Source organism: Frieseomelitta varia, unplaced genomic scaffold (assembly GCF_011392965.1).
Source record: "Frieseomelitta varia isolate USP_RPSP 00005682 unplaced genomic scaffold, Fvar_1.2 scaffold_591, whole genome shotgun sequence".
Taxonomy (NCBI): Eukaryota; Metazoa; Arthropoda; class Insecta; order Hymenoptera; family Apidae; genus Frieseomelitta; species Frieseomelitta varia.
Window position 1 is genome coordinate 289,032 of NW_025110358.1, and position 24,729 is coordinate 313,760.

The window sequence follows — 24,729 nt, forward strand, 5'->3', positions numbered from 1 at the left end:
AAACAATGAAGTATACAAGATGTAGTAAATAGCACCCGCAAAAAGGAATTTTTCACCGAGTACCTAAATTTCTTTGCTTGCCTTTAAATAGATTATTATAGAAACTGTAATACTTACAATGACGATACAACGTTGGTACGGTTCATAAATTATTACAATAGTGATAAAATTAATGATAATACTTGTAATAATCATAATAACGATAATAGTAGCAGTAGTAACGATGGCAATAATATTACATTATTAATATTACATTAACGTCGTTAACAACGGCGTCGCGCGCAAATCCATGACTTCCGACGTGTTCTTCATGAACGATGGAATATTTAAGATCAATATAATTAATAATACGACAATAATAATAATAATAATAATAATAATAATAACAATAATAATAATGATGATGATGATAACAATGATAATCATAATCATAATAGTAATAATAGTAATAGTAGTAATAATAATAATAATAATAATAATAATAACAATAATTATAATTATAATTATAAGGCGACGCCACCAGGTAAGCTTTTTTTTTTTATATACCTTCAAAAGTCTGATGTATTCGGAAGCCAATTATAGCACGCATTGCCTTCCTTGATCCTATTATATATAACTAGTATCATCGAGTTCATATTTTCGGTCCTACCGTAAAATTCTTTTTTATTTCTTCCGTCACATAGTGCGAAGTATGAGAAACAAGGGCCTACACGCTCTGAATCGCGTACCGGACATGCCCGCCAAAAGGCACGAAACAGAACAGTGAATTTATATTTTTGTCCCTGAAGAGTACAAGGAACAGTACCCTTGTGGAAAGTATCTTAACGAATAAATGCGCCTTGAATGTATGTATGTATGTATGTATGTGTGTGTGTATGTATTTAAATTCGTACAAGCAGTAAATATAATAAAAATAAATTTTTCATTTCGTTCTCGTGCACGTTTGCTTTTGGCGAGTATGCACCGTTCTGATTAATTTCTCCTTTCTCTTTTGTTTTTTTTTTTTTTCTTCTGTTCATCGCTACTACATTCACTCGAATGTATACAATCACACACAGACGCACGCATGCATACTTAAAACGCCCTTTCTTTCACGCCCTTACAATTCTTTTCTCTTTTTCCCTCTTCTTCCTAACCATATTCTCTCTTTTTTTTTATAATCCTCTCGCGCATCTATTTATAGACACATACAACGCGTAAGATCAGCAGTACATTGTTTCTCCTTTATCCTTTCTTTTTTTTATCGTTTTTCTCTCCTTTTTTTTTTTCTTTTGTTCTCGATCGTCGATCAAAGCAGTGTAGTAAGAGAGTACGGACAGGCGAACATCTGATAAATGGAGTGAACACGATAGTAAGGCTTAATTTAATCTGTTAGTAAATTGTAATTCCGCGCGCGCTACCATTCTCTATGCACAGGCAAGCCTGTGTTTCCACGCAGGTATGCACTCGAACGGTCGGGGGGGGATGGGTTGTTGAGATTATCTCACTTTTCGAGATAAACCTGTCCACATAGAACGTTACATCATTTCTTTCTCTACTATTTTGTTTCTTACTCTCTATACTCGTATTTCTTCTTCGAATGATGTCTTTCTATCGTTTCGGAATTGTTTTTTCTTGTTCTGTCCCGTTGTCTCTCCTTTTTTTGTAACAGTTATCTATACTGTCGTCCCGACAAGTGTAACATGATCATTCCCCTATGTTCGTTCCATTATCCTGCATCACTCTCGTTCATCCGCCGCTTGTTATTTGTTCCTTCACTTTCTTTGCCTAACGTCAGAGTCCTTGTTGGGCGTTGGTTTGCTGTGGAACGAGACGAAACGATTATTAAACAGGATCGATGGTAACTGGTCACGAAGATGAGTCACGTACAATCAGACGGGACATGGATACACTAATCGATACATAGTAACATGTTACTTTATATAAGGTGTCTCAAAAACACACTATAAGAAATTGACAAATTGAACTTGTTTTGTTTTAAATATGAGAACAGTTACAAGGTACACTTTTGGGATAATTTATATTCGTGAAACCTATACAAGAAAGTTTAAATAACAATAACAAAGTAACAGACTTAATCATACGTTTCCTACTTTTTACATAAAGACTTTAGTTTCGTGTTTCTTTACTTTCACTTTTCTAAATAAGCGCCAGTAAAGCTGAAAGTGATGGCATGACTTCAAGGGAAAAGAGTTAAAGTAATGGCAGGACAGATTCAATCGCGCTGGTGCGGACGAACGACGTGGTTTTTTGGGAAAGGAGTTCAACTTGATTGTCCTGTGACCTGAAGGTTCCGGTGTCGGTGATGTGTCAAGGGAAACGATAGGAAGCTTAGAGGGTGGAAGAGGCCCGCGCAACGGTATGCGGTTTTCCGTTCTGTGGTTATCTCTTGTACTTGCACCCGGCTCTCTGTATTCACCAACAAATAAACTTCAAATAGACTTTCAGACATGAAAAACTGGACAACAGTTTACTGGTTTTTCCCAGTATTAATTTTAACATTGAGTTAAAAACTAATAAAGAAAGATTTTTTTAATTCAATTCTCTCCTAATGAAGAAAAAAAACAAAAAAAGAAAATTAAAAGAAAGACTCTAGAGTCAAAATTGAAATTAATCGAATTATCTGAAACTACATAAAAATGGTAGCACGAAGAAATTAAAAATTGTGAAATGTACATACGTGTCAGGGCTCTGATCAGTATCAGATTCCTCGAGTTCAGCCTTGTTTCGTTTCTTTTCATAGACTAGGATGATGGCGCACAGAACAACGACTTCTGCGCAAATGCCTAAGAAGGGCCAGAGTGCGGCAAGCTTGTCTTTGACCCTGAGGAATGTTTGGGCCTCTGCTATGTGACTTTCAGCGGTATCAGACCAATTATAGGATACTCTGCAGAAAATGTTGCCACGATCGTTCATCTCGATATTATCGACCATCAGAATCGCTCCGTAAATGTTCCTTTCGTGGTCCCATCCGAGCTTAACGCGACCAGTGCTGCGAGTGTAATTCTGGTCCCCGAACGTCCATGATACTTTGATACCAGGACTCTGTTTACCGGCACATGTTAAATGCAGCTTCTCTCCCTCGACTACGCTTGTTGAGTCAGGAAGGTGTGCAGTGGGTTTTTCTGCGAATAAACGAAATTTGTAAATTAAGCAATAAAAAGGATTAAAAGCAATAAATATGGTGAAAAACATGATAGAATTGTAGAAAGTTGAAGCAAAAAAAATAATTTCATCAATAGAATTAAAATTGGATATACTTCTAAATGGCACTGTCATTTAAAAGTGAAATTTAAAAGTGAGGTGGGAATGAATATATAATTTTAGTTTTATTATGTTTCCGAGATATTGATAAAAAAATTTTCAATGCTATAAATCTGGGACATCCTATGTATAATGTCCAATATGGAGACCAATATCGCTTATATATAATATTGCATAATCAACGATTTGAGAGGTAATGATAATGACTACTATAACAAAGACTGTATAGGCAAAATTCAATGTACGGTACTGGAAGTGTCTTATTAACATCTCGGAAACTAATAGATATCCCAAACTGAAATTTTATAATATTTGAAATCTTCATTTCTTTGCCTCACTCCCCTTCAAATTTCAAAGTTCAGTCGACAACGGGTGCCATTTTGAAGTACAGCTTTGAAATCTCTAAAAGATTATTTTAAAGATGACACAATTAATATTTTTAAATATTAAATAAAAACAAAACCAAATAAACGTAATAAATAACTTAAACGAATTACGACTTATCATTAAAGTAAAGAGAAAGATAAGAAAATTTCGCCGCAAATGATATTGAAATTTTTAAGAACCAGGATTTTAAAGGAACACTTACGTACGATCCTATACTCTGTGGAAGAATTTGTTCCTTTACAAGTGTAATTCCCATACAAGACTTCTGAGTTTTCCTTTCGTGGGAAAGTTAGAAATTCCAGGATGCCTGTTTCATTATCTATCTTGATTAAATCCTCGTTACCAGCCAATGCTGTATGAATGGGAACATTTTCCTTGAACCACTGTAACTTCTCCCCTGCGCTTTTATTCGCGCATTCTAGTATCATTGGAACATCCTTGGGTGTAAGTACTCTGATCTTGATATCTGTCTCAAAGAAAAATCAAATTATTTACTTTATACCAAAAGTTATCTACTCATTTTCCTGTAAGATGCTTTTGTTAAATAACAAAAATGCTGATTCCACTGTACAAATCAACGTTATTTCATAAATTTCAATTTCAACTCATATATGCGAATTATATAACATATTTTTAAGAAAGATTCTACATTTCTTATCTTTAATACCGTTTCTTATCAGAACACTTCACTGCTTGTATCTTTCTAAACAAATTTTAACAAAGGCAACGTGAGAAGCGATTTATATCTTCTGCTGTAACTTGAATTTATTTATAATTAACTTTTGACATAATAAACATTTACAAAATATAGAATACAAAATCTTGTAATACAAAGTTTTCACTTCAATAGAATATTTCATAAATTCACTAATAAATAAAAACAGAAATACTCCATGCAAGGTTTCTGAAAGATTTCCTTTGCACAGTAAATTTCCTCAATGCAGTAATTAGCAAAACAATTCCACGGAGATAAATCTAATTGCTTCCTTCAGTCTTCTAACAAGATTCAAGTTCTCAGAATCTTCAAACGCTATGAAATTTAAAAGCGGCACAGGATATCATCATATTAAGGAATGATTTGAAATACAAGAACAATTAAGTACAGTCAGCTGCAAAAAAAACAATATACTAAAAGCTTCTCTGCTTACAAGAAATTTACAAACAAACAAGCAGCAGTGATATAAACGGATGGAAAAATACTGCAACATAAAGTACATCACAGCACTTATTTCTATAAAGATCATATATGCACATAGAATAATCTGAACCATGGAAATTTTTTGTATACTGTGTACGTACATTTTGAAACCAATCTGAAGATGTATATAAATATTACAAGATAATTACTGCAGACATACATTTAGAAAAAATTAAGGTATTAACGTAATGAACAATTGCTTAAATATCATTGTAATTTTTATAAAATATAGTACTATAAATATCTTGTAATTCCTATGTACATTGTCAGACTTAAAAGAATTGTAAAAAAAAAAATGCATTCTGATTAGTCACAGCAACATTTATCAGCAGCTGTATCGCCTGAGCCATTGTTTCATCTCGCATGGTAATAATAGGCAATAATAGGCAATAACAAGCCTAGGACGTATATTGATCGCAATTAATTATCATTTACATCTGCATCGCTATCTAGTTATAAAGTCATGCGTCATCAGAAGCGAACATATGGGATAGCATAGAGCTCTCATGTTAATTGTATCATGATTACTTTCACCATTAAATAACGTCTACGAAAATGATTTTATAATTAATTACAATCACTAATTGTTATTCACACGAATTAAAAGCTTAAGCAAATATTGTCAGCGTAACAATACTAGCTCGCGTGGATTAATATGAATGACGAATCTGTCGATGACAACCAGAGATATAGTCGTTATTAATATGCTTTTTCATCGATTCGAGCAGTTTACAAGTATCGCAATTTCAATAAATTGGAATCTAGGGCAATGATGAGACCTGAAACTCGAACAAGTATTTGCCTACTCTGCAAGATTGTTTTAAAATACTGAGACTTAAAAAAAAAAGCTGCACTTTTCTCTGAAATTACGCTCCCGTTATTATAGTCTGTATCAATAATACTTAATTATTCTCTAGCACATAATTGAATCAGTACATTATAATATATGTGCAATATAAATTTTATATATTTATTTATTTATAAATAAATTCATGGTTTTATATATTTATAAATAAATGTATATTAATTCAGTGTAAATTAATGTAATATAATGTCATAATACAGTCTTGGAGCAACTTTCAACTAATTTCAAACAGACTATAATCTTCTGTACACACTTTCAACTGAAACTCGATATTTCAGAACTTTCAGAGTCTACTGTGCAACAAGAATTATACAAACACCCATTATGTTATATTTTATGCGCAGATAATATACAAATATGTAATTGGCGTGCAAGATATGCATACAGGCAGGTAGCAAGCACACAAAATGCAATCAAGGTAGATTAACACGCAACATTTAAAAATACAATACTGCTCGATTAAGCATTTGCAGATCACATGTAAATGTAGTTATATATATAGTAATTTTTCGCTAACTGGGAACGAGATGGTATCAGTTTCCATTCTACAAAAGCTTTATTCCAAGAATTCATGAATTTTAGAAATAACATAAATCTGAAATTGTGAAATTGGTTAATTGTTAAGGCATTATTTGAAGAAGAAAAAAAAAACAAAGAACAATATTTCACATGCACTTACTTGTAATCTTTGACTAGCGTATTAATATTGTTTCAATCCCCAGAAGATGGCTCTGCCATCTAGGGATTTGCGGTATAAAGCGGGCAGAAATTTGAATGCTTAGACGGACAGTATGTATACAGAAATGTAAGTAAATGATATAAAAGTATCATAGTAAGTGAAGGGAGGTGTGTGCATGTACGAACCAAAATATATCCAGAGATGGAAGGACTCGTCGCTATCCTGGGTGCATTTATAGTCCCCGTCGTGGTTATCGGTGGCATGTATCGCCCGGAGGATGCTGCTTCCGGTTCCTACCGGCGACTGGACGGTTAGCTGACCACTCGCCAGCTCTGGTTCTAACGACTGTCCGTTTCTGGTCCATCTGATCAAATTGTCCTGCTTCAAGTCGCTACACTCGATCGACCAAGGCTGATTCTCGTGCACGACCGTTGCTCCCTTGTAGGTTACTATTAAGGGGAAGAACATACGAGCACACATCAAGAGATGACACGACAACGATCACTCGGTGATAATGATTGATACAAACATCTGGAGGTTTCCACAAGGAACAGATACGTAATCGTACTGTTTCTACCGTATTTTTGCTACATCTACGACAGGATTTTTCCGATTGCACGGAGAGATGGATGATCACGTGATCGATCAGGATTTGACTTCAGGTGACTTGGGTTCCTAGTTATTGAACCAGATGGCGCCTAATATGTGAACGTGTTTTTCTTACAGGAAAAATAATCTTTTAATAAAATTCTTTCTTCTAACAATTCGTACGAAGTACATGAATATTCGTAAGTATATTCAAATCTTTTTTTCTTAATCCAGCGTACTTTCTAAAATTTCTCAAAAATGCCTGTAGAATCGAGAACGACGGCTGAATGCAAAAGTGGATGGAGAGGAAGGAATCATTCTGCTATAGATGCGTCAAAACAGAGGTGGGTCTTTTCACCCGTGTTTCGGCAGAAAATAGAATTCTAGTCAGTTCAACTCACAACGGAGAGTCGAAACCGACTGACGCCAAAATGTCAATCACTGTGATGCGGGCAGGAGAGGTGCTTAGAAGATCGGTTAACGAACACAGGTTGATCCGGCTCCGCGGGACAGAGGACACACGGGGCTCGACGATTCCCATTTATTTTTAGCGATTTATTCTTTTACAACCCTGTTGCCCTCCATCGTGTTGACACCAACTGGACCAGATGAAATTGTAATATGCACGCAGGCTCAGGGGAAAGAGACTGATAATCGTGGACACGTCGGGCTGACCTATAAAACGGCCGTGCTCTGGCTTCTGTCGAACAATTTAAGAGTACACCGCGATCAAGAAGCACGCGAGAGAGAACTGATATCTGTTTAAAAATATACACCGAGTATAACTTGAAATATAATTAGTACTTTATATTTCAGCATGGAAGATAGTCACCGAACCTTTTAATCAAGGCATTTTAGCCAGAGAAACAAAAAATGCAAAGCGTCGAGAGCCACAAAAATTGGTACATAGGAAACGAATAAATAAATGAAGAACAGAGAATCGAGCCACTCTGTATTTACAAAGTTGCAAGTGTACTAGAACGCCGAGTAGGATGGAAAAAAGAGATCAATAGTACGGCGAACACGTGCCATATGACCCTAAGTATCAAAAGTGACTATATAGTAGAATCGCGTGTTCCCACGTAGGTGGAGAGGCAGAAGGGGTCGTTCATTTGTAACTCAAACTGTTACCACAAGAGTCTAACTATGTACATAGTGGTAGTAGTAGCACCGCCGACGGAGAATTGATCTTCAAAAATTTTCACAACGTCAGCAAGCTCGACTTTTGGAATTTTGTCGAACACTTAAAACAAGAGATTGATGAAAATTCTAGTCTGGATATTGTCAAGTAAAAATCGAACGTTCATTGCTTCAGACAGAAAAGTCGAAATTCAAGTTTATTTCATTTTCAAACATATGTTTTTGTTTCAGAGATGAACCCGAATGTGCAATATTTCACTCGAAGTAAAAATACATAATTGAGCACGAGAGAAGTATACGCCTCTTTGTATTCGCGTGGCATAACGGATTGCCTCGAATTGAAACGCAGTATGGTTTTTTTGTCTGATTTAAAACTCTGCGAAACGATTGCAAGAATCGTGGAAATTTTCGGACGCCTCTTTATGCAGAAATATAGAGAATACGATGGAGGACGCAGGAATTGGAACGCCCGTGATCTAGGGCGCAATTTGGCAAGTTGGAGTTGCACATACTCGCAAGATGGAGCACAAAAGAGAGCCAATGCTCGTAAACACGTTCTACTATCCTGACGATGCCAAAGGTCGAAAATTTCCAATCATTGAAACGAAATTAAAGCTGTCGAACTCGTTCAGGAAAGAAAAAGAGAAGATATCCAGTACAATCCAATACAATCAGAGAGTAAAATAAATCATCGATTTTAAAAATTTACTCGCTCAATAGAATGTCGTTCAATTTGTTATGAAACTTTCGATTTTAAATTTCAAAAGAAGAATGGTATTCTCCGTTAATGAAGTTAGCAATGAGCAAACTTTACAAAAGATAACCAAACACAAAGTCCATTATGAACTTGATTTGCACACAGAGGCTTCTGCATTTGCTCAATTTTGCCATGTTATTAATTTCCTCGCGAATTTAGAAGACTTAAAAGCCGGTCACCTCCTGATAAACTCATCAGCCTGAGGGGGTAAAGCCAGAGAGCCTCCCCCCCGATAGGAATACATTGCAATTTTTCTGCTCCAATAAAGCTAGCAGATAAACTACTCTACTAAGAATCGAACAGCTTTGTACGCGTTCTGTAATTCTTGGAAAAGATACAAACTATTTGTTTTAACGATATATTCAATATTTGTACAAATTAATCATTGACGCGAAACAACGTAGAAAAGAAAAACTGGATAACAGTCGAATTTGTAGAAGATTAAAATTCAAAATAACTAAATGAAGTATTATTTAAATTGGATTTTGACCTACAGAGTGAGCAATATCGATTGGAAAGAAATTGACAACTTCCACTGATTTAAAACTAACAGAAGAAGAAGTTGGTCATTTAACAAGAAACCCATAAACATTTCCAAACTCAAACTGAAAATTATGTTTTCTGGCATTGTCGCGCTAACTAATGCTGCACACGAGCTATTTAAGTGATTTTTCTTCTAGCATAATCTTGTCTCTTGTCCTTGAGCTTCGATATTATCTAACAGACTAAACAGAACGTACAGCGTTTTAAAATCTCTGAGTAGCTGAAACAAATATAAACAGAAAAGTCCGACATTTGTAAAGATTAACAAAATCATTAAGAGGCAATAAAAATGCCTTCTTCGGCAAAGGTTCCAACCAACATTCCTTCAGCGAATAACTTTTATCAAGCGGACGTGAAAAAACGCGCTAACATGTGACGATTTATCACGGTAGCTACATAGTGAGTGAATGAAACTTGTACAGAAAAAAGGATTTCTGTAACTTTAATATTCAATAATACAATGACGTAACAAAATTTAGATTGTCTCCTGAAATAGCGTCTAATTTGACCGGGAATTCGGGCGGGAATACAAGTTCTAATTTAATACATACAAAGAGAACGAGCGCGGCAATTAAGCTTGAAATATAAGCGATGAAGTATTCTTAAATTGCCTTTTTGTTTAATTCGTTTCAATTTGTGTTTAGACGAGGTAAACACGGACCAATTTACGTATGTTACGCACACGTTTACATCAACTCAGTCAATAGAGAGATCCTGCTTACATCAGGGAGAGATAAGAGGTACGTGGCTACAAGATATGTGTGTGTGTGTGTGTGTGTGTGTGTGTGTGTGTGTGTATATATCGTTGCCAAGGATACGCGTGCAATGATTTACAGAGCCAATCTGTATCTGGAAAAGACACACGAAGCGAGTACATTGGAACTGTAAACGCGGTCACGTGCCAAATATATTCGAAAAGATGAAGAAAATTCATTTGGTACGGGGAACGAAACTATTCCTCTGTCGTATCTTCTTTCCTTTTGGGAGTCTTCGTACAACTAAATAAACCTACCATGAAAATGAATTTCGATTTTCTCGGAAAACTTTACTAGGATTATTTATCACGTTGAGACAAACTTAACACATCCACAGTGACGGATCAATTTAATTCCACAAATGAAGTAAAAAAGATGAGAATTCGAAGAGGTTTCATTACTTGGAAAGGTTGGTCAAACAGAAATAAAGTGGGACCGGTGCTTCAACCCTGATTCGAGCGTTTCTTTCTGGGTCATTGGTGTTTCACTGGATTTCTATAACAATTTCGTACAACATCGTGACGTTCAATATAATAACAAACGATCCGACACACGTGCGCATGTGATATGATGCATTCTTTTTAGCTACCTAATTACAGTCCAAATATTACACATAACTACACACCATTGGAATCTGTGGGATGCCCGACGCAAATAGAATGTCGCAGTGGCGACAATTCATCATACATTACACATTGAACAAGTAATATAAAAAGTCAGCATGCATAAGAATTCTATTTTATGATTTAACGTAAGTTAAGAGAAACATTGCTTGAGTTATCAACAAATGACACCAAAGTAAAGTCGATATATGTAATTAACTGTAAACTAGTATGCTCATTTTGTACGTGTCTTGTTGATATTACCCATTGTTTTAAGTCAATAATTACAGTGGCAGTAATCAATTAATTTAACTTGTAAATCGATACTTCAAATTCATTGGGCAAGTTGGGTGAATTCTCAACAAATGGCAAATTGTAAATCAGTGTGTAAGAAGGTCACATGACCTAACGTTTCGATGACGAATCGGTAAAATTATAAATGTGCATATGACTTCGTACACATCACGATGGTATTTGCCAGCAGTTGTAACAGAGATCAGACATCGGCTAAGTAACATGATTCACCATAATAGCTCGTTGCACTGTCATAGAGCAGTAATACATTCTTAAGTCGCTCTTGCAACAAACAAACGCGATACTTCTTTGGTTAATCACAATTGACTTCTTTTTTTTTTTCAGCGGAAGCTGTTCTAATTCTAAAACGTTGAAAGGACAATCTTTAAATAAAATTAAATAAGGAAAAAAACAGATAATTTAAATGATAGCTTTGAAATTACTCTTGGCTATTACCGAGCTTGGTAATATTATTATTATTGAGGCCAGCTAGAATTCTTCTACTGGCCTTCTAGAATCCTTTTAATTAATTCCTGCGAGTTGCACATTCGACATCTACACATATTGGCAGTGACTAACGTTCAAAATCACTTTTAACTTAGACACAACCCAGACCTAGAATTCAAGAAAGACAAAAGTTTTCAGTCGATTGAAATCAAAAGCAAGACTTATGTAATACAAGCTAAAAGTGTCTTAATGAATATATTTCGATGATGCATAAAGTGATCTTTATTGTGTAGCTGTAGCCGGTACGTAGAAAAAAGAAAAACTAAACTAAAAACGTCGGCATCGGCCTAGTTAGTCAAACGACGCGATGGTCACTAGTTGCTGATAACGCTGCTGTAGCTTACACATATCGGTGTAGAATAAATGTAACACGTAAGAAAGCGATCGATCGAAGCGCACGAAATTGTTCGTGCTCTCGTGTTCCACGGAGAAAATATAAAACGGCGAATACAGACGTGTACATTTGAAATCAATCGGCACACCCATGAACAGACATGCACAGATGTCGAGATACGTTCTCTAATCTTGCTAATGGAGAAATTTCCAAGTATTTCTAAATAGATCCTCTTATAGATCCTGCACATATTTGTGTAAATTCATTGATCATTTTTTATGAAAATGATTGACCTAGCTTATGCTTAGATATTTTATTTTATTATTAAATATTAATATATAAACTAATAATTTAGATGCTTTCCATAAGTTCTGAGGGTTCAATGAAACGCACGAACATCTTAACAAGCTTAATTTTGAAATATTTCTTTTTATGTAAAATATTATTTAGAGTACGGATCTAATTATTTTTAAAAATCATAAGAATGATAGACAAGATCTTTTACTATACAACGTACGTAGAAATATAAACCAAATCAATATCTATAGCCTGTATTTCTTCTTATTTAAATCAGCAATTTCGCTGAATATAATAAAGAAAATTTTACGAATGACTAACTCTGACGTAAGATAAATTGAAATTTAAAAGCAAATTCTTTTTTTTTTAGGAACAAAATGGCCACAGAGAAATATCTATGTTCGACAAAGTTCGAGATTTTCATGGCATTGCTATCATTGCATTATCCTATGGTACACGCTGCTAAAGGGTCAAAAATAGACACGCGTTCCCAGGGTTAAACATAAGCATTCTTCTTCATCTGGTTTGTAAGCAAAAACAGAACATCCTGATGAAAACATTCGCCGTGCTAGAGAATGGAGGTTAAGTTTACATTTCAATAAACAAGCCACGCAAACTAAGAATATAAATGATCAAAACGCGTGCTGGTTTCGTCATTAACATTTTTTTTTTTTTTTTTACAATACCGCCACGCGTGAGTGTGCGCTTCTATTGTAAAACAAGAGACGAAATCTTCTTAATACCGAAATACATTACACGCTCACTCGATCCAATCCCATAACACGACAGAGACAAAATGGAAATTATATTCGTAGACTGATCTAAATATAAGTATTCTGACGAACGCTTGAAATCTTTTCATGCGACACATTTTCACAGCTTTGATATACATTTCTCTTTCAGTCTGATAGAAGAAAGAAAACTGTATGGTAAAAATTATTTTCTTACAATTTTTTTTTAGAAGTTTTATAAGTTACATTGCTTGGTGAAGGCAGTTTTAATGGAAGATTACAACGGGAACAATATATTACACAAACTCGTCGAATCTTACAGCTTTATGAAAGAGGAAAATAGCAAATATCTTCAAAATCAAATAGAGAAGATATACCAGTCTTGATAAGACGTAAAATGTGCTTCATCACATGTTTAGAACTTTTAAGTGTTCTTTTCTAGTAATCGAAAGATATTGAAATTGAGTACAGTACAAAGAACGATCACACTTCTGGTATATATATATATATATATATATGATAGACTAAAATTTTCAACAAATGCCAGCTGAGAACTCGTTCTCGTGCAACACGTCAGCATATTTATCCACCGCGAATTCTTCACCGGAGATGAAAAATTTCGCGGTAAATTTACGTAATAACTGGCTGAACAGAAACTTCCGCGTAACGATCGCTAAAAGCCAGTAAAGTTTTCTGGGTGGACTGATAAAATAGGGTCAATTGTTACGCAACAAAAGTTGCTTGGCGTGGGTACTTTGCGTACGTCTCTCGGAATGTAGCTGCTGCAGCATCGAATGCGACCGAATCCCGGTGTCTCGCGTCGGTATAACCAGAGGTGCGCAATTCGGATGACCGCAAAGGTCAAAATTCAGTCAAATACATTTTATCCGGATTGAGTTTCAATCTTACACGCTAAGATCTATGCGCACATCGCATTGGACAATGTAAAAAAATATCTGACGTCTATTTTTATGTTATTACGAAGAAAACGTAATGCACAACTGTACGTGTATTTTTATACACACGCAACAGACATCAAATTATGAACCACTGCTAATAAGCTTCAACACAGTTGGAAATAATTTCGGTCAGTGAATACCACTAACAGTTATCATATAGTTATCGATATGAAGCGACTTCGAAGATTATCCTACATGTACATCGAATTAAGATGGTTGCCTACGACGCATCTGATATCTCAATCGATCAAGCATCTACAAATTATATATAATGATAATGGAATCGAGAGCTTAATTAGTCTATACCTGAACTTGTTTTTAAACTTACTTCATGGAAATCAATCATTTGCGAAAAGAATGGTAATCGGTCGAAAATCGGTTGATGGTATCACGTTTTCAACCGCCGTGCTGTAATACTTGCAGTATAATCGAAACTAAAAATAGAATTTCATAAATTGTCAAGATGTGTCACCTCCATAAATGCCAAATATTCACGAAAATTATACTTTAAAAGAATTCTATTTCTAATTTGAAGTAGCAATTTTTGCATATAGAACGCAAGTGCAAAAGTGCAACCGTATTAAATTTAATAAAGTAACCTTGCTTGCAATTAACACGATGAAGACACGTCTCAGGCGGCATCGTGTGACATGTGCGTCACAATAAACTCATCGAATTATAATCAAGATATAGATAACTAATTGGAAAAGGTGGCACAAAAGAAATTTCTTATCCTAGAAGAATTTTGATGAAAGGAGGGAAAAAGCCGAGAAATATCTATTTTAGAAGCACCATCTCAGGAATAAGAGTTAGTTAACATCCTCCATTCCTCGATAGTCGTCTCCATGTCAATTTTAAGTGGAAACGACGATGTGATATTCTGACGAATAAGTTAGGACAATCACACACAGACACACACAGATTTTTATTGCTCCTATATTATGTTATATCGCTCCTTTGACGTTTCATTCGTCAGAATAATAGTCAGACAGATAAATTGTCCGATAGACATGCATCTGCAAACAATTCACATTATTCCTTGTTTCTATTTCAACGAAAGACAAGATACAGATCAATACTTATCCGCATATCGTTTCTGGATTTGTATTTCTGTTGCCTACAAATTGTCCGCAGACAACGTAAATACATCACGCGGATAATCGTTTGTCAACTTAGACCAGGCTCAAAACTTGCCACGAGGCTGCGTAAAAAATTCTTCAGCTCGTTTCGAATTATCGTTCGAAAAAGATGCTGTCTTTCGAAGAAGAAAAAAAATGAAAGCACGAATTATGTATACGATTTGACAATGCGGCGAAGGTAGCGCAATCGCTAAAAAGGGGCAAAGACGAGGGAACGAGGTGCGATAAATGGATTAAACGAATGGCTGAATGGTAAGCAATCCGAAAGAGAGGATAAGTCTCACCTGCCTGGACCGTGACGAGGGTGCCCGCTAAATATAGCATCCCCAGCAGCAGCACAAAAGCAGCTCGCCTCTCCATCTCGTGGCGCTGATGTACGCGGTGGCGCGTGACTGTGCGATACTTAACGATCCCGTTCGATGCGAGTATCTAGGGATCTCTAGATGAATCAGAGAACAATGACGTCTATGCAGGATTGCCGTAATTCCGTTTTCGCGATCGTTGCCGTGGTTGTCGTATCTTGGCCGTGGTCGTCGTTGTCGTTGACCTGGTCGTCACGTCGTAGCCTTTGTTGCCTCCTGCAATACCCTTCCCGTTGTCGGCAGCTCCTTACTTTTCGGCTGTCCACTCTCTATCTCTCGGCCAACTACGATCGAGCCCCACTACTCTCTCTGTTGATCATTTACACATGCACTCGTCACCTTGTCGAGCCACGCCGTACCATTGACGTCTGAATTTTTCTTATCGTTATCTAGCCGCAACGGAGTTCCTCTCCTGTCTTTCCCGTCTGCACAAAACAACACCTCTGCCTCGGCACCCGCCTCCTCTCTGTTTCAATCTCGACTCCGACGTGGAACTCGTGATCCGTTAAAGAACCCGACGACGACGACAATTGGCACCCGCGGAGCCGCAGAAACAGCAGTGTGTCAGGAAAAATGGCCGCCACTGTCTTTTGCTGTAATTTTCTGCGCAGACGTCTCTCTCGCTTTCTCGACCGTCGTTCCTTCCTTTTCACTCCTCGGCGGAACACCGTTCACGTACGTCTTCCACGGCCATCCAATGAAGTACGTATGCGCATGCGCGCTACGCTTCCGTTTGAGGAATTATAGATGCCTCGTTTTTTGCGATTTCAAGCACTGTTCACATTGTAATTCTGCGCGACATTCAAATTTGAATTTGAATTTTAAATCACAACGTCAATGAACGCTTATTATATTATATTAATTAATTGAGATGATTTATTGGAAGGAATTTGAATTGTACATGCGTAAAAATTGCACACCTATATCTCGACAAAGTGACTAACACGTTATCGATATTGTCGCCGTAGAAATGACGTAATAAATTAAGTTATAAAAAGACTTTCTACAATACGATGGTTGAAATTATGATGCACGAACGTTGCGGATTAATATACGATTCTAGTTGCGAATTAGTAAATATTGAATCGCGATTTGAATATGCATTTAAGATCGTTCACTATTCAGTAATACCATATGCGAGCATTTACATAAAAACATCCCCAAAGATTTTAGTCACCATACGTTCGTTCATGTTTATGTGTAAAGTCGAGGAAATAATTTCAATGAACTTGAGAGGTTTCCACGAACTTACAAATTTTCAGTAATATTGCATAAACTGAGAATTCAATTTCTCCAATTACAAAGCTATGAATATGAAATTAATACATATAGGTGATATAGTTCCAAACAACTACCACGAATTCATATTTGTTTTTTCCTTATATTTTTATTAAAATATATTTATATTTTGAACAAAATTTTACATATTATATTTTGAACATGTTACATTACTCTGTCGTAAAAAAACAATTATCTAGATAATTTTTGCATTGTTGTTTTTATATTGAATATGATATATAAATTATATTTACTATACTTTCATGCAAAATGAGTCATAAAACAGTGCTTTGTAATTAGCGAATATTATTATTTATTTAATTAATTAATAATTACTTAATTGCCATTTATTTAATGTTAACTGAAGTAAAATCATCTGCAAACTATGTTAACAAACAGATTGATTTATTTAAGAAGATCTATTTACAGCATAAAATTAAAAAAAAAATAGTTTATAATAGTTTATAATAATAATAATAGTTTAGTCTAACTAGTAGTTTAATAGTTTTCAATTCACTATATCCTTGTAGTCAAGGTCATATACATTAATTAAGTATTAATATTTTAGTTAAATAAGTATCAAGTATTTCAAATTTAAAAAAGGTAAAATATATTTTTTGAATTATTTACTTCTAACGCAAAAATAAAATTGAGTATGTATTGTATTATATATTTTTTATATATTATCTAAGGAAATATGTATGCTACGTGGCAAATTGTAATAATTGACAATTGCCCTAGTAATCTTTTTATTCTTTTTATATTTCATTCATGTGGTAAGTGATATTAAAAGAATATAATCTTCTTTTTTAATGTAATAATTTCTATACATTTCAGATTCTATAAGATTGCATAGAGAGGAATAATACAATCTGATAATAAAAACAAAAAGTACAGTAAGTACTCAAATGATAAACTATAAGTAGGTTCTGTAAAATTCCTTATCATTATAGATACAAGTAGCTTCTCTAAAATTCCTTATCATTATAAAGAGATATTAGAGATAAGTACATTGATAAGATCTAATATATAACTATGAAGCTAGGTTTTTTAAGGTACTGTAATATTGATCATAAATTTGTGCGAAAGTGCTACGAGAAATTAATTTTTTCAGCAGTTGGCGAAATTATGGCGAATATCAATAAGGAATATGGAAAATTAACAGAAATAAGTGTTCATTTTACGGAGGAAACATTAAAGCAGATACTACATATCGTAGATAATGGAAAAGAAGTAAATGTATTAAGCTGGGATTTTGATGGAACAAGTAGCAAAGGTGACAACTATTTGTCAACCATTTATAAAATAAAAGTCATTGGTACTGTAGATGGAAAAGAAATAGAAGTTGGTTTAGTGGTCAAAAGTCTACCAAAGAATGTAGGCAGAAGGAAAACATATAGGAGCGCAGAGTTTTTCAGCAATGAGATTATGTTTTATACAAAGGTAAAAAAATATATCATTAATTCAATATATTTTTTTTGCATTTAATACATTTTTTTAGATAATTCCACAATTTGATATATTTGTGAAAGAAAAGCATCAAGCACAAATGTTATGCATTCCCCGTCATTTTGCTTCTGTTATGGATGGTGAAAATGATTTTGTAGCATTGGAAAATGTTACTTTTTTGGGATATGGACCAATAGCTAGACAAACTTCCTTAAATGAAGCACAATTCAAGATAATTTTGAAAGGTTTAGCAAGATTTCATGCAATTTCTTTTGCATTTAAAGATCAGAAGCCAGATAAATTTAAGGAAATTGTAGGATATTTGCATGAAACATACTATAGTGATAATCATTGGAATTGGTACAAAAGATTCCATGTAAGATTAATATTTTTATAAGCATCGATTTTAAAAATTGTAGAATATTAACATACTGAATACTTATTTTTAGGAGAAAATAGTAGATATTACAAAAAATGCTTTAGCTAGAGAATATCCTAATAGTGAAGCAGAAAAAAAGTTCAAGCCATATAAAGCTGAAGACTTGTTTCAAAAAGCAATCAAATTGTGCAATCGTAAATATCAATCAACATCTGTTGTTAGTCAAGGTGATTCATGGCTTCCAAATTATATGGTTCGGGAAGCTACTAATGAAATTATGATACTTGATTTTCAATTGGCAAGATGTGCCAGTCCAGTTTTGGATCTCTCAACTTCTTTTTATTCTTGCACTGAGAAACCTCTTTGGGATGAAAAATTCGATACATTTTTAAAATATTATTACAATGAATTATCCAAGAACATTACTTTACTTGGATCTAATCCTGAAAATGTGTATTCATGGAGCACGTTTATGAAGGAGGTAAATTATATTAATATAATTTAGTAAATATGATGGCATTTCTTGATAACATATAAATTAATTAATTACAGACAAAAGAACAATTTGTATTTGGTATGATATTTGCAATGGAAATAATTCCAATGATTTTAGTGGATGATACTGATGTATTTGACTTAGATAATATAGAAGATGATAGTGGAGTAGACATAGCTGATATATGGACAGTGTCATATATCGAGACAAAAGAAGGAAGGCGTAGACTGGCTAATATTGTTGTACATGCTGTTGAAAAAGGATTTTTATAATCATACAGACAAGTATATTTTATACATAATGTTTATTAAATGTGTAGCATTAAATAAAATAGAGACAATCTGTATTTGTATATTTTCAATTATAACAACACAGTTTAAGTAAAATATAGTTTATATAGAAGTAGATATAGATATCCATTATTCATTCCTTTGTGAATAATAAGTGTTTTAAAATTCTTTTTCTTATCACTTAGTTAGGTTAAAAAATAAAGGAAGTTTCACAAGATCATTTCATTTACATTTATAAAAAAACATCTATTGACAGAAAGTACAGTTTGTAGAGATGAGCACATCTATGAATTTATATTAAAATGCATTCATATTAAAATTTCACGAAAGCAAATAATTCTATATGAAAAAATATTAGAAGTACATGATGTATACTTCCATCTTTAAATAGCATCATATTTAGGAAAAATGTTTTTACATAAATTGAAAATTTTTGTGGCAAAATAATTAGCGTACTCTATATCAATTGTTTTTATAAATTTTGATGCTCAACATTATTTGTTAAAACATTACTGGCATCAAAAACAGTAGTATCCTCATCATCCTCCTCATCTAATGGCAATGGTCGCATCTCAACATCTTGTCTGTGTGCTAGAACACCATATTTTCTGACCATTTGGGCACGTGTTTTATTTAACCTATGGAACAATGCATGAACAAGAGACTTAACTCGAAGATCGAATCATCAACGTAATAAATAGCAACTACTGGTTTTAAAGCATCAATTAATTGCATCGTGAAATGGAAATTTTGTAATAAATGCAAGTACCTAAAGCTACGGAACACGATATAGGCCAAGACAAGAACGCTTAGCCCCACAAACACATAAAAACCACGCTTCAGAGCTCCAGCGTTTAAAGAAGTTGCATGTCCTTCACCCACATGCTGTTGAAAATTCACATTATATTAATGATTTAGTAGTAGTAGAGCGTTTGTAATTTTTTTTTTTTAATGTCTAGGTACATGAAATCAAACCCATTTTGGTTAGATATACTGCAAAATTCAAAACAGAATAATAGAAACTAAAGGAACACTGCTCCAAAGGGATTTTTATATTTTTTCTACCAAGTTTGATCAACTTCAAACACTAACCTCTTTACGCGTTCCTGTAGTGTACGCAGTTCTATTAACGTCTGTTTGTTTCGAGGTTATATTGTCCGTTTTGTTAACCTCAGAAGTCGTTGTGCCACTGGTTAATATTGAATTTTGTTGATGCTTTTTCCCATCTGCGGAAATATGTGCGCTATCTTTCCTCGGGGTTTCAACACTTTTATCTAACAATGGTTCAGCTATAGCTCTGTCTATCCTAAAACTTCCATTGCATAGTGCGCTCTGTTCTAACAGGAAGATCAACAAGAATATCAAAACCTTTATCATCTGGATCCTCGAGCGTGTCATTGTTTCGTGTCATTTGTAAAAACAAATTCTAAGAAGGCAAACAACGCAGCACTATACGTTGACGTTTAATCACGGGTACCATGTTGACCCGGCTTGTAGAACTAACGTGTCAACTGGTTTCAACTTCAATTGCCGTTTCGCGGCACACTCGTACCAAACATACGTATATATGTATGTATATACTATCGAAAATATTTCTGCGAGTTGTGGTTAAATATAGATTGCAAAACATGTATGTCACGACGTATATTTGTGCGCACGTTATATGCTCGTTTAAGTATACTCTTTATTCTGAAATTTTTATTTTGAAGGAAGTTTCCAACACTTGCGCAAAATCGAGATTATTCGCATCGGAATTTTTTAAGAATCGAAAGTAGAAGGCTCGTTAAATCTAAAATTTATGTACAATATATTTTAGATAAGATACAGATCGTGAGATATGGTCGATACGTTAGATATCGTTAATACGCACAGCAAAATCGCTTTGTTGCTTTCTTGTTGCATTTCTATCAGAAAGAAAAATTGAAAAAAAGAAAAAAAATAATAATAAATTTATAACTTTTTTCCAGAATACATATATCTTTAACATTGGTGAAGAAATATATATCTTGCGGCTGATATAATAGTAGATAAGATAATAGAAGTTTTATGAAAGCATTACGTTTAAATCATACTATTTTACGTAATCCTAAAATTTACATTCTTTTCATACGTTATTGATATACATATAATTGATAAAGATTACTATTAAATATCGCAATGATAACATGTTTAATTTCAGTTACAATGGCGGCTCGTGATTTGAAATCGTGGAGGTGCTGCAACTTTCAATATATACATACACACTTTTTTTTTTTTTTTTGAACGTTTTATTCGTGCCAATATACAGTGAATGACAATAATCATAACGTACAAAAGATTATAAATTATTACTATTTTCTTCTTAGACTAAAGGCTTCATCCCTGAAGTACGCACAGTCTTAAGTTGAAGGTTACATTTCTACACTTATTGCTACATGATCCTTAATTCTAGATAAACTAAATTTATACTATATCTATGGATTTTTTTTTTTATTTTTATTATACAATAAGGCACCGTAATTGTACAATATTTCGAGGGTAAGGTAGGATGATGGGGGGGGGGATGGGAACTCTATTCTTATATATGCGATTTACTGTACTATTGCACTTTTGGGCCCGGTCAGTCCCATGAAGCCTTAACAAATATTGCTTTATGGGGCTAATTGTAGCGTCCCAGAGTGCATGTCTTTTTGTTGTCTTCGGTACGGTCGCAGGTCGGAAAGGTATTGTTTCTTTCTTTTTTCTTTTTTTTTATTATAGCCACCAATATTTTTTATTGTTGTATTTTATTTTCACGTCGTGCTCCGTTAGTTTATGTTTGTATCGTATTTCGGGGTCGCAGGATGATAAATTACCGATGTACGGTATAGTTTTATTTAGTTAGATTTTTCTGTTGCAGTGGTAGATGATTGGGAGATTTTCGTTATTTTGAATGTGCGATGTGCTGTCCACGTGTATGAAGGATTCCGGTGGTGTGTATCCTGTGTGTTTTGTTCTTTCGTAATATTGCGGGTTGGGATAGATTGAGTGGTATATCAGGCTGTTGGATTGGATATTGGATATGTTTGCCCAGTTTCTGATTAATTTTAGGATGAATATGTCTATTGTGAGCGAATGTTAGCCACGCCGCCCGTTCCGCGTGGGAAGACTTCCTTGTCTATTCGGTAGAAGAGGCCACTCAAGATTACGGACCATGTGCCGGTCCCAAAGTTTATGACGGATGCCCGTTTAAACAGAGCTAGGATATTCGGACGAAGGTCGGACCGAGGGAGCACGAAGGCAGAACGTCGCCGAGCCAGTCTTCAATTTTAGCAAGAAAATACACGCTTTGTTATTAACGGGAATTACATTGTAAAATTATTGCCTACACTATTCTTATTATTTCAGCTTCGTTGTATAGGCGGTGGTTGCTTATTGTTTTCGTGTAATTGGATTCTGGCGTTCTGTATTTGTCTAGACAGGCCCTGAGGCATTTCCGTTCGAACAAGCGCATCTTTTCCATGGTGCTGGCACTGATGTTGAACCATATGGGGCAGCCGTAGGTTAATATTGGGCGAATTATTAGTTTCTAGAATAATAGTTTTACTTTGCTATTGAGGTCTTTTGAGTAAAACATGCGCTTGTTCGCGATGAATGCTTTTTTCGCTTTTTCTACTTGTAATTTGATGTGTTCGTTGTGATTTAATTTGAAGTTCAGATGCACGCCTAAATAGCGGACGGTTTTCTTCAGAGGTCTACTTTGTTATTGTGGTTGCTACGATTGTGTATACTGAATTTTTTGGTATTTGTTCGTACGTCGGAGTTTGCGTCGGATATTCTTGATATGTATGGTCTAAATAGAATGGTTTCGCATTTTTTTGATGTTTATTTTTAATTTCCAAGTGTGGAAGTAATCCTGTATTTTGTTGAAAAGTTGTTGTAGCTCTGTTTTGATTACCGATGGTTTGTTATCTTTCGTGTATATTACTATGTCGTCTGCGAAAGCTATTATTGTTTTTTTGCCGTCGCTGTTTAGGTACATCTGGAGTAGGTCGCTGATGTAGATGCTGAACAGGATAGGGGAGTTTACAGTACCCCAGGAGGCCGTTTTCTATTTTGTATGCTCTGGAAGTGCTGTTACTTTCGTTTACGTGGAACTGTTTGTCGTGTAGCATGTTCCAGAGTATTTTGATTAGAATACATACACACTGTGAAAACAGTGAATTTTTGTCATTTTTTTTTTGTTTTTTATACAAAATACGAAAATTGTGCAAGAGAATTAACGATAAAATTAAAAGTGCCTTGTAAAATTATTGCCTATACAAGCAAGTGTAAATAAATTAATCGAGAAAAATTGTTTATACATATAACATGTTTTTTATTTCATTATTAGATGTAATTTTACATAAGTTTATGTAATGTTATGTAATATTATGTAATGTTTACAACACGAGGCAAGGAAATGAAAATTAGACACATTATAGTGCAAAAGAATCAGTGATTTATTTTACGAAGTTTTACGTTGCTAAACTTGTTGCACTTTTCTTGCACTTTTTGATATAATTGTAGGACAAGCTTCTAATGAGAATTCTGCAGACAACATTTTTTTAATTTCTATTCTGTTCGAAAAACATCCCCTGTATCTTTTTGTAGTATATAAAATACTAGTAAGTGTAGGCAATAATTTTACAATGGAGTTCTCGTTTATAACAAAGTGTATATTTTCTTGTTAAGCTGAAGACTAACTCCGACGTGCGACTTCGGTAATGTTCTACCGACCGAATGCCCCTCGCTTCATCCGGATCCTAGCTTTGTTTTACAGCATCGGTCATAAATCTTGAAATCGACCCATGGTCCTTAACCCGGGATTATCCACGTGGGGGTCTAGTGCCGGGATGTACCCCCACGTGGATAATCCCGGGTTAATCTCGAATGGCCTCTACTACCGAATAGGCGAGAAAATCTTCCCACGCCTAGGAACGGGCGGCGTGGCTAACATTCGCTCACATAAGATACATGGATTTTGTCTGATCGGACTTTAAATTTGTCATTAATTTTGAACGCCGATTCGCTATGCATGTGCACTTCGAAGTTATTGGTATTATAACAATTAAAATTTTTTAAACAATCTTTTCTTCAATTTGAAAGATATTAAATCGACAAAAAAGCGCTTTTTCAGACATATATTCTTTCGTAACTGTTTGATATCTAAGTGAAATGTTACAGTAAAATTACTGGCTTAATTTGGCGGCAGGGTGTACCTACTTTTACTGGCAAAGTTATAGCCGGAAGAAGTAAGAACATTCTGTATAATAATTTGCCTGCAAATTACAAAAATGCAACGCTCGGGGAAAAAGGGGCGTATTTCGAGAAACGCCGTTTCCGAGCAATTCTATATTTCGTTCGTTTTGAACCGCTCTGGCGGTTTCGGCGTGAACTACGGAGTTACCTACGGTGCAGTGTTACGCTTTGTGTACA

The 24,729-nt window shown here is 34.7% G+C and overlaps 3 protein-coding genes across 8 annotated transcripts; 1 reads left to right on the forward strand and 2 right to left on the reverse strand.

The window, feature by feature from the left end:
- Positions 1 to 164: 164 nt before the first annotated feature.
- LOC122534397 (neuroplastin) lies at positions 165 to 15,964 on the reverse strand. Its single transcript, XM_043665001.1, has 5 exons — positions 15,324 to 15,964; positions 6,579 to 6,842; positions 3,854 to 4,117; positions 2,681 to 3,125; positions 165 to 1,800 (listed from the first exon to the last, which is right to left on the reverse strand). Exons 1-5 carry the CDS (start codon positions 15,397 to 15,399, stop codon positions 1,755 to 1,757), a joined length of 1,095 nt encoding a protein of 364 aa, XP_043520936.1. The 5' UTR covers positions 15,400 to 15,964; the 3' UTR covers positions 165 to 1,754.
- Positions 15,965 to 16,016: 52 nt separating this feature from the next.
- On the forward strand, positions 16,017 to 19,349 carry LOC122534396. Of its 6 annotated transcripts, none has more exons than XM_043664998.1 (6): positions 16,017 to 16,103; positions 17,517 to 17,575; positions 17,794 to 18,122; positions 18,181 to 18,504; positions 18,578 to 18,988; positions 19,060 to 19,349. In XM_043664998.1, exons 3-6 carry the CDS (start codon positions 17,808 to 17,810, stop codon positions 19,273 to 19,275), a joined length of 1,266 nt encoding a protein of 421 aa, XP_043520933.1. In that variant the 5' UTR covers positions 16,017 to 16,103; positions 17,517 to 17,575; positions 17,794 to 17,807; the 3' UTR covers positions 19,276 to 19,349. The 6 variants fall into 6 exon arrangements, with proteins under 6 accessions (XP_043520933.1, XP_043520934.1, XP_043520930.1 ...); XM_043664999.1 differs by having other exon boundaries at positions 17,797 to 18,122; XM_043664995.1 differs by lacking the exon at positions 16,017 to 16,103 and adding an exon at positions 17,212 to 17,282.
- On the reverse strand, positions 19,289 to 21,003 carry LOC122534399. The gene is made up of 3 exons (XM_043665005.1): positions 20,386 to 21,003; positions 20,063 to 20,178; positions 19,289 to 19,931 (listed from the first exon to the last, which is right to left on the reverse strand). Exons 1-3 carry the CDS (start codon positions 20,689 to 20,691, stop codon positions 19,766 to 19,768), a joined length of 588 nt encoding a protein of 195 aa, XP_043520940.1. The 5' UTR covers positions 20,692 to 21,003; the 3' UTR covers positions 19,289 to 19,765.
- Positions 21,004 to 24,729: the final 3,726 nt, after the last annotated feature.